General features: G+C 38.7%; 1 protein-coding gene across 2 annotated transcripts in view; it reads right to left on the bottom strand.

The window, feature by feature from the left end:
- The window catches only part of LOC132277309 (uncharacterized), a 51,669-nt gene that overhangs the window by 21,854 nt on the left and 10,728 nt on the right, over positions 1–19,087 (bottom strand). The window contains exons 3-15 of one of the 2 annotated variants that reach the window (XM_059779139.1): positions 18,488–18,593; positions 18,175–18,356; positions 17,764–17,900; positions 15,114–15,180; positions 12,976–13,144; positions 12,747–12,861; positions 11,111–11,186; positions 10,827–11,009; positions 10,322–10,482; positions 7,657–7,762; positions 6,926–7,130; positions 6,537–6,823; positions 6,241–6,362 (exon numbers count right to left, since the gene is read on the bottom strand). In XM_059779139.1, coding sequence (XP_059635122.1) covers positions 6,241–6,362; positions 6,537–6,823; positions 6,926–7,130; positions 7,657–7,762; positions 10,322–10,482; positions 10,827–11,009; positions 11,111–11,186; positions 12,747–12,861; positions 12,976–13,144; positions 15,114–15,180; positions 17,764–17,900; positions 18,175–18,356; positions 18,488–18,593 — 1,916 coding nt within the window. The remainder of the gene's footprint in view (positions 1–6,240; positions 6,363–6,536; positions 6,824–6,925; positions 7,131–7,656; positions 7,763–10,321; positions 10,483–10,826; positions 11,010–11,110; positions 11,187–12,746; positions 12,862–12,975; positions 13,145–15,113; positions 15,181–17,763; positions 17,901–18,174; positions 18,357–18,487; positions 18,594–19,087) is intronic. The other variant, XM_059779140.1, reaches the window with a different exon arrangement.

Below are 19,087 nucleotides of genomic sequence, written 5' to 3'. Positions count from 1 at the left end.
CAAACGAACCCCGAGAATGGAAAGCATGAAGAGTGCCCATCACCTCCCCTTTGACCACCTCCCAACACTCCAAAAGAAATTTCATGGTAAAACCATCGGGACCTGGGGCTTTACCCCATTACAACTCTTCAAAGCAAACAGAACTTCCTCCTCAGAAAAAGGCAACTCCAAACCCAAGCACTCCTCCTCAGAAATAGAGTCAAACTGTAACCCTTCAAGCAAAGGTCTCCACTCAACAGTCTCTGTGAACAACTTCTCAAAGAACTCTGAAAATTCTTTGCAGATCTCTTCTTCCTTACAAAAAACAACCCCTTCAACCCGAATCCTCCCTATGTGATTGCCTCTTCTATGAGCATTGGCCAATCTGTGGAAAAATTTAGTATTTCTATCTCCCTCCTTAAGCCACAAGGCTCGAGATTCTTGCCTCCACGAGATCTCCTCCATGATTGCAATCTCAGTAAACTCCGCCTTACACTCCGCCCTCCTAATCTTCAAAGCCTCCACCAAATCCCCTTGACCCCCCATCCGGTCAATAGCCGCAATCTCAGCTAAGACCCGATTTTTCCTCCATTCCAGATTCCCAAAGACCTCTTTATTCCAAGTCTTAAGGTTCACCTTTAAAAGACGCAATTTGCCTGCGAGCACATGACTAGGGGTGCCGGCCACACCATACCCCTCCCACCAAAGACGGACCCTCTCCAGAAAGCCCTCAGCCCGCAGCCACATATTCTCGAATCTGAAAGGAGAACGTCTACTACACAGTCCCCCACAATCTAACATCAACAGAACATGGTCAGAGATAGGACGTGCTAAAGTAGTCTGGACAACATCAGAGAACCTCTCCTCCCACTCCCCTGACACCAAGAATCTGTCAATCCGGGAGAGGGTAGGGGGAGAGCGGCCACTTGACCAAGTAAACGGACCTCCAACCAAGGGCAAATCAATCAGCCCAAACTCATCAATAAACTCCGAGAAAGCCTCCATATCAGACGTCCACCTACCTCCCGTTGACCTCTCAAACGGAGAACGAACAACATTGAAGTCCCCTCCAATACACCAAGGCAAACACCATTGACTTCGAATCTCCCCCAATTCCTCCCAAAGCAAGTGGCGCTCCCCGTCCTCTGAAGGACCATAAACACCCGAAAGAATCCAATGAACTCCATCCTCAACTAAAGCAAGAATGCAAGAAACAGAGAAACGCCCAACCTTAGCATCCACTTTAGACACCCATCTGTTGTCCCACAAGATCAAAATGCCCCCCGAGGAGCCAATAGCATCCAAAGCAACCCACTCCACAAATCGCCCCCCCCCCCCCCCCCCCCCCCCCCCCCCAAGACTCCTCACAATCCTATCAGACATCGAAGCCAGTTTAGTCTCCTGGAGACACACCACATGACCCCTACTTTTACGAATAACCGACTTCACCACTTTCCTTCTAACCGGATCATTGAGACACCGGACATTCCATGAGAGAATTTGTAGCTTCATTGGGAAACACTTGGAAAAGCAAATCCTCCCCTCCTTCCACCACCTCTCCCTCCAGATCTGGACCCCCTATTCCTCCTTTCGTATGTGATAACATCATTGGGACTTTGCAACATTGTCTCCCCTCTCTCCTCCTGCCGCCCCACCTTATCACTCACCTTTACCTTAAAATGAGAACTGAGGACATCATTAAACAAACACATCACCTCATCCACCCTGCCTTCAAAAGAAACACCCAACAAAGGGCCCACTTCCAAGCCCTTCTCCCTCACCCACTCCTCCTCAAGGTCATTCACTCCAACCTCAGTCGAGTCACTAACCCAATTCTCCCCTGGTGGAACAATAGCCAAAGGGACAGCCAAATTCACTGCTTGTTCCAAATCTTCCCATGGAATCATGCCCGAGTCCCCATCAAGGGATGAACCTGCAGCTCCCTCCCAATCATCAAGAACTGAAGAAGAATGCGAACAATACCGTGAAACAGGCTCCTCCTCTGTCAAAATATCTCTTGAATCAGAAAGAAAGCCTTTTAAAGCCAAGTGGTCCCGTAACTCCTTCAATAGAACAGAGGCTGTTTCATCATCCAACTTTACCTTCACATCCCGACCAATACAAACCGTAATTCCCTCACCCATACCTTCACTTCGCCGAGAGAAACCAAGCCTATAACCAGAATCACCAACATGCCTTCCAGCCAAAACCGAGTCCTTCTTAATCACCGGTGCCAAGGATTGAGAAACCATGTCAATCCCACCCATCACCCGATCCAGTGAAGTCATCGACCCCCCCAAAGAAGGAGAAGAAGTAGAAGGAGAGCACAACTTAGGAGGAGAGGAGTCAGAGGGAACTGAGACTGAAAACATACCCGGATCGAACCCCGACTGCGAAGATGCCACCCATTTCTGTTTATCTTTCCTTGACCACTTTTTGCGAAGAGCGGGAAGAATAATTTTCTTCTTGGGCAACCGACGTCTCAGTACCGGATCCTTCACTCGTCGATCAACCTTGACATTCGCAGATAACAACCCGGCAGCACAGGAATCTCTGTCATCACTCATTGATACCAAGGGCTCAAACCTATTACACAGAAACCCAGATCCACAACTCGGCCCACTCTTCAACCCCGAAAGTCCACCAACAGAATCATCTCTAGAAGAATGGGCGCTCGGCCCACCAACCACCTCACAAGAGACTTGCCCACCACAATCCAATTCCAAAGAATCTGACAGAGGCCTTTTAGCAGTAGGCCTATTAGGCCCAACAAGTGGCCCAACAGACCCAGGCAAAACATTATTAGAAACAAGGGCCCCATTCTCAAGACCACCATAAAGCCCATCTGAGTGGGGAGCCGAATTTGAATAGATCGTGGGAACAGTTGTTCTCCATTGGGAACGGGCAAAGCCTGAGCGCCAACCACGTGGAAAAGCTGGAACCCTCCCCCTCCCACGTGCCTGCTGAGCGTGGAAGCCACCTCGTCGTCTTGTTTGATCTCGCTGCTGCGCAAAAGGTCTACGACTATTTCCGGCGAGACCTCCACCCCACTGCAACTTCCGAGACGCTTCCTGCCATTGGCGATCTGACAAAAAGGAAAGCCCATCCTTGCGATTCTGATTGTAAATCCTTCTAAAACACTCCGAATTGCGAATCCATAAGTCTTCACTCCATTCCTTCCATGCCTGGAACTCAGCCATACCTTTTTTCCCCATGGATTCCCACCTCAACCATACTTTCTCCTTAAGCAAGTGCGAACCATCCCCGCCTTCCAGGCTATCAGTCGTCGAAACAAGCTCAGGATGCTTCTCCTCCCAAACAAACACCTTATAGCAGAACTAGTCATCATGAATGAACACAAACGGAGGACAAACCTTCCCATCAGAGACAGTGATTCGGACTCTTTCAGCATCCAAAGCTTCATCGGCATCCACCCAAATGAACCCACCACAAAGATTACCAACTGTCACAAACAGAGCATGGCTCCAAAGGTGGAGAGGAAGACCGTACATCGTCACCTTTTTCAGACCCTGCTCTTTCAACACATCCGAGCACCCTACCCTAAAATTCCAAGCTTCCAAAGAGAGAGAAGCCGTTCCCCAGTCACGGCGACCCCTCTTGAGAACTCGAGAAGCTTCCGTCGAGGAAGGAAACCGGAAAAGCAATAAAGAATCCGGCAAAGACGAGACCATCACACCAGAGGAGACCTTCCAAGCACGCGAAGCCCAGGCAGCAATTTGAGCCCCATCACCCACTTCCTTATCAAATTTTCCAACCAAACACGACCGAAGGTCTTCTCTTCTTCTTCGTACCGAATCATCATCCAAGAAAATAGATGGGCCTTTATACGGATTTGCAGATCTAGCAGACCCACCTTGGAACAAGCGAGGCAATCTAGCAACCTCCAAGAACGAGCGCATGACAGAGAAGAAAAACCAAACCAGACCAGCAATACACACCAACCACGAACCACAGACCCAACTTGTGAAAGACAGCTTTGATGATTGATTATTGATTATTATTCAGAAATTATTGTGTTTCTTCTCCCTCAATTCTGATTTCTCCTTCTCCGTGATTCTTCTTTTCTCTCTCATTCTGATTTCTTCCCCTTTTATTCTTATTCTATTTCCCTCTCAATCTCTTTCTTAACCTCTTCTTTTTACTTGAATTCTGTTTTCGAATCGCCCCTACCCGCTGCTGCATCAATAGCATGCTGAAATATTTGGACTGCACTTGGACCGCAAAGGAGAAGAGGAAAGATAAAACGATAAATAATTCTGGAGGGGAAATGACCAAACAAGCACCAGATTGACATCAAGTGAACTCAAATCCGTATAGCAAACCCCAAAAAGAAAGAAAATTAAATTCAATCTAATTTCCCTAATCTCGTTTTAGCGGATAGACCTTATCCATAGACTAGAAAGCTTTCTAAGCAAGTAAAAAACTTCTAAAAACAAGACTAACCATATGGTAAGAAGACTACATGACACAAATTTCTCAATGAGACGAGTTTTCCAAATAAATCTAATCCTAAACCAGACTAGGAACAAACTCCTAGTTGGACAAGGTGAGGAAACTTGCAATATAAAAAGTATCAAAGAATGAAACTTAAGACAAGAAGAAATTTCAAGAAGCACTCTAAATCCAATGATCAAACAACAGAAAACCTAGATATGAAGCAATCCTAATCTTTCAAGAAATAGCAAAGTTACTCATGTACAGATTTTGTTCAAGTACAGAGCATATTCCAAACATAACAAATTTTCCTTTATTGTTAACACCGCTGCTTTATTGATTTGCCTTGTCAGCTCCTCGTAAGCATTTAACCTTATCGTGATTCTCATCCACCACAGCAACTAAAGCTCGCTGCCGGTGCTACTTTTTCCTTCAGAAATCAGGGTATACAACTCATTTACATCAAAATGCACTGCAGCGTATGCAAATTTGGAATTTTATTCAATCATAGACAAACGGAAGACTCTCAAGATACTCTTCTGAAAGGCAAGGCTTGCATTTGTTACAAATTTACAAAGTCATTGGCTAAGCAGCACGGAGGAGTCGTGTCCATGTCAAACATTAACACTTGTTAGATACTCCTAGAAACATATCCAAGCGGACCAAGCCTTGAAACTAAATTTCATGATTTTGAACAAGAGAATGACATTTCTTATAAACCAACCAACAAATGACCAATGTAACACAAACAAATCTTAGTGCTGTTTGGCATTACTCTAACTTCTAAGGAAGCACTTTTTGTCCCCTGCAGAACAGTCAAAAAAGTGCTACTGCCTGGAAGATCAGATAGTGTTTGGATATACAATATCTAAAATATTGAGAAATATCTCAAACACTTCCAAGTGAATACATTCCTTACATAGATTTTACCACTCCACACGAACACAATTAAGAATGAATAAAGTTTGTGCTTTTGTCAAAAGAGTTCTAGGACCAAAACCTTTCTAAAGAAGTGCTGAAAGCACTTTGGGGCTGCTATACTAAAACCCCAAATGGATACATGGTAGGAGCCTTGTCCACACGCTTGGAAATAAAAAGAAAGCACCTTGAATAGTGCAACCATTTTAATTAAAAAGGAGATATTTGAGTCAAACGTGATTTACACTTCAACATAGACTCAGTACCGTTAGTTTCATACTCCAAACTTGTTTGTAGACTCGGCACACAAACTGGACTTGTTTAGGCTTGCCCCTTTATTTATTACCAATTCACTAGTTTTATATATCATGGAAAAACTCACACCAAGAACATGTTGTGAGTTTGAGTTAACGCATGTTTAGTTAGTTCTCCGAAAAAAGTTTTTAAGGACTCAAAAAACTTAAAACAGTTTTCAGATGAAAGATTGTTCTCTGAAAACAGACCTTTTTAAACTCAGTTTTCAAAAAACTATCAACTAAACAAATTTCCAAACTGTTTTCAGTTCCCTTAGAATAGAAAACTGTTCTCGGAGAAATTCAACATGTTGATGAAAAATAAATCAACATTTACAGCATACATGCCAATATTCTGAATTTCCACCTCCAGCATAAATATGGGACTGGACAAGAATCTAAAGCTAAGAGGTTGAAAGCTCTAAAAAAGGTTTAGTAGGTTTATGCTTTCTACATATTTACCATAAAACTGCAAACCCTTTCATGCATTATCATTGTTGCAATTTTGATATATCTTATGCTTATTAAAAACTAGTAGGAAAAAATAAAACTGTACAAACAGCAAAGTAACAAAAATATGGAAAATAAAACTAACTCATGCACACGATTCTGAATAGCCTCTTCACCCTCCAACTTCTCATGCCAAGGAATACGCTCACTAGCTCTTTCCCACAACTCTTCTTGCTCAAAACCCATCAATTGAAGTTGACCATTACTCTGTTAACCAGATAGCTCCAGTTAATAGTGCATAACACACGGTTTAGCACGAAAAACAATTTCCAACAACAGTGATTGGAGAACGCAACCATACTCTTCAAGGTATAAACTGTAGAAGCCTATTTAAAATGTTGCAACTATATATCTTAGACACTCATGTACTATATATCTTACCAATGCATCCATTTTTCCTGTTCCTGGAATTGATTTTCCCTTTGATGTTATCCTACTCAGCATAGATGCCTCATCAAGCTCAGGAGTCGATGCTGATTTGGGGGCTTTCTGTGAAGACTTATTGACCAACTTATTGATCAAATGGTTAAGAGCACGAGGTAACTGTAACCAGAAAAGTGCTTCTGAGGTTTCACCGAAGATTGCAGCTGAAAAGGCAAACCTTACAGCAGAACCTTTATTCACCAATGTAGCATATAATCTCACCCTGTCATCGTCAAGTATGCAGCCTTGGGAAATGAAAACAGGGAAGACGTAAGAAACAAAAACTAATCAGAGCTCAAATGCGGTGTTTTTAAAAAGTGGTACCAGTTAGAAGACTAAATGCCCACCTTCTTTCCGATAAGGTTCTAATACCTTGAGAAGCATCTCTGGCACTACGGAGTCACCAACAGGAGGTGAATCGATCATATAATTGCGAAGATCCCCTGCCGATGAAGCAGTTCCTGGAATTGGGTAACGTCTCTTTTCTAAATTTGTACTGCATGTATTGAACCACGAGGGTTTCACACCCAATTGCAAGATCATCCGTAATGCCTGTGCCAAAGGATCAAGACCATAATGCCTAGCAATTCATATTCAATAGTTATGCTCAAAAATTCTGCAAAGCATGGAACCAGAGCAGCATCATAATCATCCCAAATGCATGCATTTTGTATGTACAGTATCATCACAATAACTCATCAGAGAGAACTATAGTGTTAAAGGTATGAGGCAATAAAAAATTATCTGACAGTTGGGAGTAGAAAAAGGAAGAAAATTATTCAGCTCCCACTGAGAGGTAATCTTTATTTTTCATATAACATTCTAATTCTTGATTCTCTTTTGCTTTATTTTTCCAGCCTCTCCAACTAATTTGTAAATATACCTATATATAAAAACAATACAAAACTTGGCCAACCAATACAGAAAAAAGAAAAAGAAAAAAAGAGCAGGTTTATTATCAGTGTTCTAATTAGCACAGTATTGCACCTTATCTATAGTAATAGTAACAGCATAGGAATGACTATACAAGGAATTAGCATGACGTCACGGAGAAAATGAAAGGTGGAGTAAATGTTACCAAGGCATGTGGGGTAGGAAGTAATATGGGAGAACATAAAGGCATTGGCCTGAATCTTTCTTTTAAAGCTCTATACTGAGATCCGTAACCAAATCTTTTATCATTTCTGCATGGAAAATGAGCAAATTTCAAAGAGCAGAAATCAGGAAAATCTTGTTACAGGTCATTCACCCAAGATTGAATTAGCTTATAATAACGGAGAATTATTAAAAGTGTTGACAGTCAAATCATAGACTAAGCACATGATGTACCAAAGATCAGCGAAATTCAAACACTTAATAAATATAAAGCACCAACCCCTACAAGTATATACATTATATTCTGACATCACATAGCTGTTCCTAGAGGTTGATGCGTTACACAAAACTTTTACAATACAAGCTGATCTTGAAAACAGTTGGAGTAAAGTTTGAGTGTTCTATATATCAAAATCAAATATAGTGAAGCTGAAAAATCTTTTAATTGCCAGTTATTCATTTAAAAGAATCACATTGACTCTTCCATACACTAAAGGAAAAATTTTATATAATAATATGAGGATTGATCTTACAGGGAGTATATTGCAACAACGATCTTAGCATAAACTTTAAGGCAAAAGTACCAGACTCATTTAGCAACTTGTAGCCTGAATTATTTCAATTGATTTTCTTGAGCTTATCACATGCTGTCATACTTCAACGTAGATGAGAAAGAAGTGTATCTGGTTGCTAAATGATCAAGTTGATCTACCTCAGTCTAGCAGAACAATTTTTCTCTTCGGACCTTTTCTCCAAAACTGTTGTAATGAGTTACTACAACTAGCAGAAGAATTTGGTATGTTGCTTATCTGGAAGAATTTGTTTTCTTGAGGAAAAGTGAAAAATAGAAGGGAAGTCAAAGAAAAGGAAAGAAACTTCTACAGAAAGAAAACAAAAAAAAAAACAACAATAATAATAAAATCTCAACAAGACAAAACAATGCAAATGCATATGTAATATAATCTTCAGCTCATTACACTTGAGATCCTGCATAAAGTACTCTAATGCCACTATGTCGGTTTTCAATAGATTTACGAATTCATTTTCTAACCATGAAGCATGGACACTATCATAAAGAATATGTATGATGAATGTGTAGCCAATGGTTAGAATGACTGTTGGGGATACATACACATTCAAGATGAGATTCCATGGTGTATGTTATACGTTGATGATATTGTTTGAATTGATGAAACTAGAGAAGGAGTCGATGCCAAATTGGAGGTTTGGAGGGAAGCTCTAGAACTAGAAGGTTTTAGGATAAGTAGAAATAAAACTTAATATATGGAGTGTAACTTTAGCAAATCTAGAAATACAAATGAGGATGTAGTAAAGTTGAGGACCAAGAGGTACAAAAAGTAAATATTTTCGGTATTTAGGCTCAGTTATCCATAATGAAGGAGAAATTGGAGATGGTGTTAGTTATAGAATCAAGACAGGATAGGTGGTCAATGTATCCCATTATGATTGAGAGGGAGATTCTAGAAAACAGTTATTAGACCAGTCGTACTCTAAGGGACAGAATGTTCAGCAACTAGGAAACGCGTGCATAAAATGAGTGTGGTCACTGTGGTGGAAATGCAAATGTTGAGATGGATATGCGGCAAGACAAGAAAGGATAAAATTAGAAATTAACACATTAATGAGATGGTTGAAGTAGCACCAAGTTGAGACAAATGAGGTAAAATCGGTTGAGATGGCTTGGGCATGTGCACAGAAGACCTTTAAGAGCGCTAGTTAGGAAGAGTGACATGGTCCCACATGTGGTTTGACTGAGGCTACAGCCTTAGAGCAGAATGCCAGAATGGAATAATACGATTCATGTACCCGATCCCAAGTGGTTGGAAAAAGACATTGTTTGTTGTTGTTATATACATCTGTATGAAAATTAAAATATATATGTATTCATGTTTAAATTTAAAATAATAATGTTATTCATGTCGCACGCGCGTGTATATATATATTACAAGCAACATTTACTTGGAAAAAAAAAAACTATTTTCAAATTTGGCACATTAAGGAGGAATAAGTCTAAGAAACGTACAGTGAATATCCAAGGATTATCCGGTATAAATATGGATATCCCTCTCCTATAGAAATATCCATGCTTCATAGTTTTCTACCAACAAGTCAGACTTAGTTTTAATGATGTTTAACAAGTCACCTTCAAAATTTTGTTTACTTCTTTGCTTCTTACTAATGCATCTTCAGTGTCCTAATTTTGGTTGGCATTTCAATTGATTTCGTTTAGAAGGTGTTTCTAGGAATGGTATAAGTTGTTGGATGGATGAATGAAAAATTAAAAATGCATAAACAAATTTTACAGGATAATAAAAGATTTTTCAGAGCTAATAGCAGCTTTAACAAGCATGCTTTGGTGCGTAAATTCAGAACTAAATTTGGATTCCATGCCACCATAATTTTTATTTATTTATTTTAAGTGCAAGACTGCAGCTCCAAGCATGTGCAATATAACCTTATCTCCAAGCTTAGGGTTGAGGGACTCTCTTCTGTCACCAGCAGCTTGCAACCTTACATTCTTATCAATTAAATGTCATCCATCCAAGATAGGAGTGTACACTTGAATAAGGACACAATGATTAAAACATACAAAGACTTTGCGAGCTCAAGTAAAATGTAGCACATACATATTAACCTCAACTAGGCGAAAGCTGCTATCAGCTCCAGCAATGCACAACACCAGTGGATCGTTTTTATCCGTTCTCAAAGGCAACCAGTCAAGTTCCAGTACAAGGGTTCCTGGAAATTGAGGTTGCAAAAGGGAATTGGCTAGGGGATCCTGTGAATCCTGCAAATCAAAAACATGTTGAGGCTAAGGATCAACAAAATAAAAAAGAAAAAGAAAAGTCAAAACCTGCCAAATCATTTAAGCAAAACAATCTTTTTAACTCAGCACAGATTTTGAAACTCAACAAATGTCAGGCTAAGAATGCATCAGTCCCCTATAATGAATGACAAAATATGCATTTCTCTCTTAATACCTCCACTTCGCAAACTCATAAAGATAGCAAATAGTACTGATGGAAAAGTACAACACACAAATACTTACTGATCATAAAGTACGTTAAAATAGGCAAGCATACACACAAACAATAGAGAGAGACAAAAATAAATGTCTCCTTATATGCTTACAAGATCAAATACAGAAAACGTATTGTCGTAAAATAGTACAGCAATACGGCCACGGCTACGGTCTCCAGCAACAACAGGTGAGAACTTGATTCTCCGAATCCCTTCCCTGTGAGTGTTAAATGAAGAAGATTGTCCAGTTGTCACATCCCACCAACGTATGTTACCTGACCTGTCCCCCATAACCTAAGAAATAAATTGTTAATAGTGGAGAGCTTTATAAAATCAAAAAACCCAACTCAAATTGCCAAAATACCGCTGACAATTCTGAAGTACATGATACATACTACATGAGGCACGCGATAGGCCATAGCTGTGACCAATCCATCAGATGAAACAAATGAAGAAGAAGGCCACTTTGGTCTGCACACGAGCATTATATAATCTCATTATATGATGCAGCAAAAAAGCAGCTTTTATGGTTCAAATATTGAAGTACTATAGATCAGATCAATGCACCATGGACAATACTATAAATATGTCAACAACAAGTACTTTCCACTTCAATTGCACGGCTTGCACCCATTTTAGTGTGCTTTAGTTGTGTGTGTGTGTGTGTGGCAATTACTGAGAATTATAACTGCTTTCCACTCATTGGTTACATTCTTTCTTTTTTCATTTTTGGACATAAGAAAATACTTATGAAACAAGTATAGACATGGCACACTTAAAGAAGAAGAAAAAAAGTTATAAAATAATGGCCAGGCTCTAATCGAGTCAAACAAACAATTCTTCCAGATAATTCATTCTTCCCAAAATGAAAGAAAAAATTTCAGAGAACAAGGAGTTTGATCTCTTTAAGGTGTACACAACTGTCCAAGTGAAAGTTAACAATGACTTTAACTACCATGAAAAACCAGAGAAATCATACATATAATATAAATAAACATATATAACAAAAAAATCTGATTTGTTGAAAAAAGTGCAGCTAACTTGGCATGGAGAAGAAGAGTAACCAAGAAGGATTTTCATGGAGAAGAAAGGGAATCCTCGATTCTACCAACATTTACGTCTAGACATTACTCCTATTCATACTTTTTATTGACAACTTTATAGGATACAATCAAGATGTTCAATGTCCTCGAGATGAAACTTCAGCTACCTAGATGTCCTAAGAAAAGAGCATTAAAAATGTACATGTATGATAAAGCCCAACGATAAAATTGTCTACACACACATTTATCAAAAAAACAAAAAAATTGTCTACACACACACACACAAGAGGCATGAAAATATTTAGACCTAGTTGATGCCTTATGTGATATGCCTTTTAGCCCAAACAGAAGATGCATTATACAATTGCTTAAATTGATTACCATAATAGTCATTCAATATGTAACCAAGAAGCAGTGTTCTAAGGGTTTGATTAACGCATGGAGGGGATGCCGTGTGAGAAGCAGTGTTCGCGACTATTGGAGGACAGTTCCGCATTGCGTTTGGTGGTGCATTTGGAAGGAAAGGAATAGTAGAATGTTCGAAGGGAAGGAGTCGTCCATGGCGATGCTGAAACTTCATATTATTCGCTCTGTATTTAGTTACGTGAAAGAAAACTAGGATGATGAATCATCCCCACCTACCCACAAGGGATACTGATCGTGTCAACTTGAAACCCCCATAGAACCCTATCGAAATTTGTGAGCATCAGCATGTAGGTTCCAGATCCAAAGCAAGAATCAAACCGTAAAGAGCCGCCTAGTGGATTGGTATCCAAGGGCAGCTGCATAAATTTTCCTTAAATAGGCAATCGGACAGATAGCCTAACAAAAGTTTAGCAAATGACTAGACTCCTCTTTAGTGTTTGGAGACAATTTATATCATAATAAACAGCAGTGACCATCCTAGTAGGATAAAATTTGACAATTATATGGCTACAACAAAATATTGACCTCCTACTGTACACCTTCATATAAAAGGAAAATACACCTGAAGTCTCGGATTCTTCGCCCATGAACCTCAAAAACACCAAGTGCACCATTTACTAGCGCAAATGCAAAACTTTCAGATGAGTCATCTTGAGATCCGTCTGAGCTCACTCCCTCTGCATATAAAAGTCAATTTTATGCATGAACGGTGTTGAACATCTAGGAAAACCAATTTAAAATCTGTTTAAATGAGATGTAAATGAATTATAAATAAAGTAAAACAAGCTCACTAGAATCCGTTGAAGATGCCGCCGTTGGGGAAGATGTCCCAGATACAGCCAAAGGAGTGTGGTCTTTGGATGATGATGGTGACTGCCTAGAAGGTACAGTTTGAACTGGCCGTGGAACAGTTGGCAGAGTCCACTCTAATACCGTGAATGGAAGAGCTAATGATCTAAGCTACATGGGGAAACAAAAATATAATTAATATCTAGAATAGAAAACTAAAAAGTTCTAGCAAAATAAAAGATACCTAGACAAATATATTGTTAGCAATACTGCAAATGGCACATTGATTCATGCAATGAATTGGGAAAATTCTAACAAGTTACCCATTAACATAAATTGAAGAAACAGAATCCAAACATTAAATCCATAATTAATAACTTTTATAGAAGATAAGTAACATGACACACACAGCATCAGAATGTCCTTGATCAAAACAAGCATAACAACTAGATGCATGTGGAGGAAAGTGGTAAAGAGGAAATTCAGGGATGAAAGAAGGGGGAGAACCTCAAGGGAGATTATGTCCTCGTATGGCATTGAGTTTCAGAATGGCATAAGAAAGGGGTCGAAGGAGTTCTCTGAACATATCAGGTTTCTGGTGTTTAATGGCAGTAGAGTAAGGTTTGAGCATAATATTTTGGCGTGGGATTGTGCCCTTAAAATTCTCCTTTCCTAGATTTCTACGGTAGTGCCGCGAGCAGAGGGGCTTTTTAAAATGTTCGCTGATCCAATTGAGGAACCATTACAGGATGGACCTCAACATAAATCTGAGGATCTGCAACAAGTGATTGAGTAGGAACATGTTAGCTTTCCAGAGAGAAGGTAAATGGGAGTACCACTTTTTCAGGGTATTATAGAATTAGGGGTTAGACTTGGGTTGATGCTTTCCTTAAGATCTTGTGTAACTCTTCAGTGTGTGGTGAAAGGGATTATCTTATAACCTGAAAAGAGTGCCCAATTCGAAGTGAGTTCATTCTATTAGAATGTGATGCGGGAGTTTAAAGGCTGAGTTCCCTTGAAAAGATATTTGAAACGGTAAATGCCTTCCAAAGTATCGTTTCTTATTTTATCTCTTACCATGGAGGCTATCACCTTCTCCATCGTTTTGGTGACACTACAGCAGATTGGTTGCGGTGAATGTCATTTTCCCATTATGGTGTGCAGAGGGTCATACCTCAGTAGCTGGAGGTACTTCCAGGATGTTGTTTTGGAGGGTTAAGATAACAAAAGAACCCATCAGGTATGGCAGGATGTACATTTATGACTTGTGTGGAGTGTTTGGTGGGACAAAATAATCGCATTTCTGATGATGTGGAGATGCCTCTGTACATACTAAAAAGTCTACTTTATATACCTTTCATTTTTGGATGCCCAGAACACTTTCTGTTGATACCATTAAAGATTTGAGTTGCATAGAGGGAGTCCAGCTTTGTGAATCTTGTACTTGTAACAGGCACAGGTTTCTTTCTGGCACTTTTGCTTTAATATAATTATCTCACTTATCAAAAGGATTTGTATACAGAGCCCCTTAAGAAACCAGAATATCATACATAAAAACAAACATCTAATTCTATCACTTTTGGCTAAGGAATCCATAATATGATACTGCTACCTACAAAGTACGAAACAATAAAAAGAGTCCAGTCCTGTCTTAGTGATAGATGAAACTTTCAAAAAATTGAGAACGCAATAGTTGTTTGAGACACTTGCAGATAATCTTAACTAATGAGGAAATTAAGATCTGAAGGTTTAGAAATTCGTGGAAAGTTTTGCTATTCTGTTAAACAAATCACCCATCTAATGTATCAAACTAAAACATTTTTCTAGTTGGCCATCTCCTTGAACATTTAAAGGAGAGTGAATGCAGCTCAGTTATTATTCTAACAAAGTCTATTGCACAATTAACCTGACAGATTACAGATGCGTAAACAAAATTATTTCTCAAACATGCAGCATTTGCTTGAAATAAATCAAAGAAGATTTAGATCAGGAAAAAGTAATCCAAAAGAAAATTCAGCTTATACTATTGCTTCTACCAGAAATTTTTTTTTTTTTCTTCCAACAGGCAAAAATAAAATTTTAATGTTATATCAGAACATATTTCATGTAGCATAGGAAAGAGAAGGAATCAGCAGTTTACCATAATGGGTGTCTTTGTCATTGCCCACACCTCTACAGGTGCATCGCGAAACAAAATTAAAAGATACCTACAAATTTGTTAACATCACAAGAACAGTGTCACTACACATAACTCATGAAGTAGTGATAGGTAACAATAGAGCATAACATAGTGCAACAAAGAATAGGTAGCTCACTAATGTAACATAACCTGAAACACCAATCAGTTCCTTAACCCAGACAAATGGGTCTACAGAAGCACTTTACGATTTCAAAATGAACTTGAGCATTCATGAAGTTACGACTGCTCTAGATACTTATCAGTACGGAATTTGGAGGTTATAAATATAACCATACAGAAACTTCTGCTATGAATTTTGCCAAATTTTAGAGAGATAAAGAGACTTCCTCCAATGGTCCCAAGGTATCCTTCTTTCATATATGCACATTTTGATATTTCAAGTCTTCTAATATGAATTGTTTTTTCAAACATCTCTTGAAGATGTAAATGGTTAAAAATTTCCAAACTATGGTATCGATTTTTCAAATTATGTATATCCCACCTGGCAGTTGAAATGTTGCTCAATTGTCCGTTAATATTTCTGTGATCCACCTGGCTCAAGGTTGGTTTAAGAAGAATGGCAGTATACACTATCCCCAAATTAAGCAAAGATTTAGTTGTTGGAACTCTCTTAAGAAAGATAGACTCCATTCTCTTAAAACTTCTCATTTACAAGTTAAAACTCTATTACTGCCTTCCACACCTCCTGAGCAGACATGACTAATTATTGAAGTTGATGTTGTGGGCAAGCTTTTTACCCACTACAGAAATCTTGAATCCTTCCCATTCCCAACCAGAGAATTTGTCATGCGCTAAAAGCACTGGCATCTCCATCTAACATCCTATTAAACATATGGCTAACCATTTCCTCAAGTCAGCATCCAGCTTTATAGGAAAAATGAGTATTTCACCCTTTTTTCTCCAATACTAAATTGATGACCTATGTATTATGTATAAACTAAGAAGAATTATTGGATTTGAAGGGGAAAAAATGCTAAACTTACATATTTTTTGTTTGGTCAGCATAGTCCTCCAAATATGTTAGCTTTGGATTATCCTTCCCCTTCCAACCAGAGAATTTGCCATGGGCTAAAACCATTGGCCTGTCCATCTAATATCCTATTAAACATATGGCTAACCATTTCCTCAAGTCAGCATTCAGCTCAAGTACCATAATGAGTCTTCAGTCACAACCAAGAGAAGTGGAAACACCAAGATCTATAGCAACTAATTAACCATGACAAGGATACATTGCCATTGTAAATAGAATGCAGGCTCAAATTTCTATATGTTATGCGGTACAAATATTGTACTTCAAAATTTAAATCATACTCCCTCCATCCCAAAATAAGTGTCCAACTTTCCTTTTTGGGATGTCCCAAAATACTTGTCCCACTAAAAAGTTCAAACAAAATATTTCACATCTTTCCATGAATTTCCTTGAAGTTTAAAGAAAAAAAAAATCAAACTTGATTATATATATGTATATATATAATCCCCTTAAAGACTTAATTGTGTGTAGTAATTTTTAAAGGGGACAACGCATTAATTGCATGTCCCCTTAAAAACTTCTATTCCCCAAAATGGACACTTATTTTGGGACGGAGGGAGTAAAATAGACTGAGAAAACCACGAACCTTGAAACCAAAGTAATTCCAGGGAATCACACCCAACATGAGGGTGCAAAGTTAGCCTCCACGGATGGCTGAGTTGCCATAAGGCCTCTAGGCATGACCCAGAGGTCTTGTGTTGAATTCCTGAGGGGCGTCAAAAACCTCCGCCTTTGGTCCCATGGTTTGAGGTGACTGCAGGTCTCCAAAGGGAATAGTCCCGCTCCCGAAGAGGGATGGGACATCCTCCATTATAAAAGAAACGAAAAGGTGTAGAGTTCAAGTTCGACCTGGTTGGTTCATGAAAATATAGCTTCTTTTGTGGAGGTGAAAATTATAAAAAATTTGGTTCTTGGAAATATAATTTGACACGTGATGTTCCTAATGATACCATCCAAAAAAGAGAAAACATCATAGCACGAATGAAAGTATTATTCCATACAACATTCTAGTAACTTTTTCTTTTAATAGATAAATTCTAGCTTTCCAATTGTAGATCTCAAAAGTTGATAAATTTGTCATGTGTTTCTTCCTAGTGATTTCCTTCTTTACATTTTTTTTTTTCTTTTTTCTTTTTTCTTTGTTGTGCATATATGAATGCGTGTTTGGGGAGGGGGAGGGGGAGGGGGATGTTTGACATTGTCGCCTAGTTCAATGTGGATATAGAGACAGGAAAGAGGGGGGAGATAGAAACGTTCCAATATTGTAAGTTCAGATTACACTATTAAGATGCCATAAATATAAGGAGACAATGTTTCCATAAAATATGTAATATACTCGTATATTATATATATATATATACACACACACACACGTGTGTGTGTGTGTGTGAGAGAGAGAGAGAGAGTGTTAGTGTATTGCAGTTAAAGTTTCCATAAAAAAAAAAATATGTAATATACATATACATACACATATAAAAATAATATAAATGTGTGTGTTTTTGTATTGCAATGAAGTGATACATTTGAAAAATAAGATAAGATTCTAGGTTCAGTAACAACCTTCCAGATGATGAAGCCCTTAAAGCTCTAATGGGCGCACGCTCTGGCTTTTGTAAAACCCGAAATGTTCGATTAAGGCCACTTCTAAGACAGGTCACAACAAGCCTATTAATATAGCCTCCACTTTTTTCATTCCCCTGAATCCAGCAAAAAGTATGGATTGCATGTGATAAGATGGTATGGCAATGAAGAAGGAAACAACATAAGAAATTAAGGCATCACTTGAACCTAACACTGAGAAATAAAAGAAAATTAGGCAAATTTGCAAGCAGAAACAAATAAGAGATGCAACTTGGAAAACCATAGCAGCAGAAGACCAAAAATTATATATTTTAAGAAGTAAGATAAATTAAATAAACTGAAAACAATGTGTTCAAGAAAACAAAAATGTTCTAATTAGATGTCCTATACCTGGGTGTAGGAGAATGAGACAAGTCTAGAATTTCCAAGCCATCGTAATCCCCTAACAGTACTAGCATGAACAGAAAAACTAGCAGCAACAGCATTGGCTGAGACATCAATGACGTCAATTGTACCACTTTGAGTTCCCAAAGCAACCAATGGAACAGCTACAGCAGGATTGTTTCCCCCACCTTCACAAGTAATATCTCACTGGTCAATTCATAAACCAATAATTAATTTTCAAAGTCATGTCAGCTCATTGAAAGTCTATTCAAATTTAGAGTTCAACACACAGAACAAAATAGTAATAGATGAAACTCACGGGCTAAAGTAGCTGTCAGAGAAGGGGATGGTACAGCAAGCATACTCACTGTTGAGGAAAGTAGATGAAGCTGTCCAACTAAACTGATCTGCATCAGTGATTCAACCTGTAAGTATGCATGAACAAGCAAAAGAAATAGTAGAAGGAAGAAGAAAATGCCATTGATTAAGTATTTGTCCTCGTCCATGTATAACACAGAAAACACCATTACAAAATCAACAGGTGCTGCCTCGGCACTTTGCCCCACTGAAGTAACAATGATGTTTCGTTAAACAATGCAATGCAACGATGTATGCTATAGACGTTGTTATCCACATCACATTAGGCTTTAATTCTTGATCTTGTCAAAGTGATAATTTTACACTCCCCTTTGCCACTGAAAAGAGGGTTGCTTCAAGCTAGATAAGACTGATAAAACTAACAATGCTTTTCTAAGAAAATGCCATGTTTCAGATAATCATTTCTTTTAGGGAAAGTTAAATACACCCATGTCCCACATGACTTCACGATGCACCTCTCTTTTACGGGGAGCAAGGGATACACTCAAGCTAACAGCTGATCATCATAGCCAAGAACAGCATAAATTTGATCTAAGAATGG

Source organism: Cornus florida, unplaced genomic scaffold, assembly GCF_030987335.1.
Source record: "Cornus florida cultivar Cherokee Brave unplaced genomic scaffold, ASM3098733v1 CherokeeBrave_3.0.0_Hap2_Chr10, whole genome shotgun sequence".
In the NCBI taxonomy this organism is placed as follows: Eukaryota; Viridiplantae; Streptophyta; class Magnoliopsida; order Cornales; family Cornaceae; genus Cornus; species Cornus florida.
This window is presented reverse-complemented; position numbering and strand designations above follow the sequence as displayed.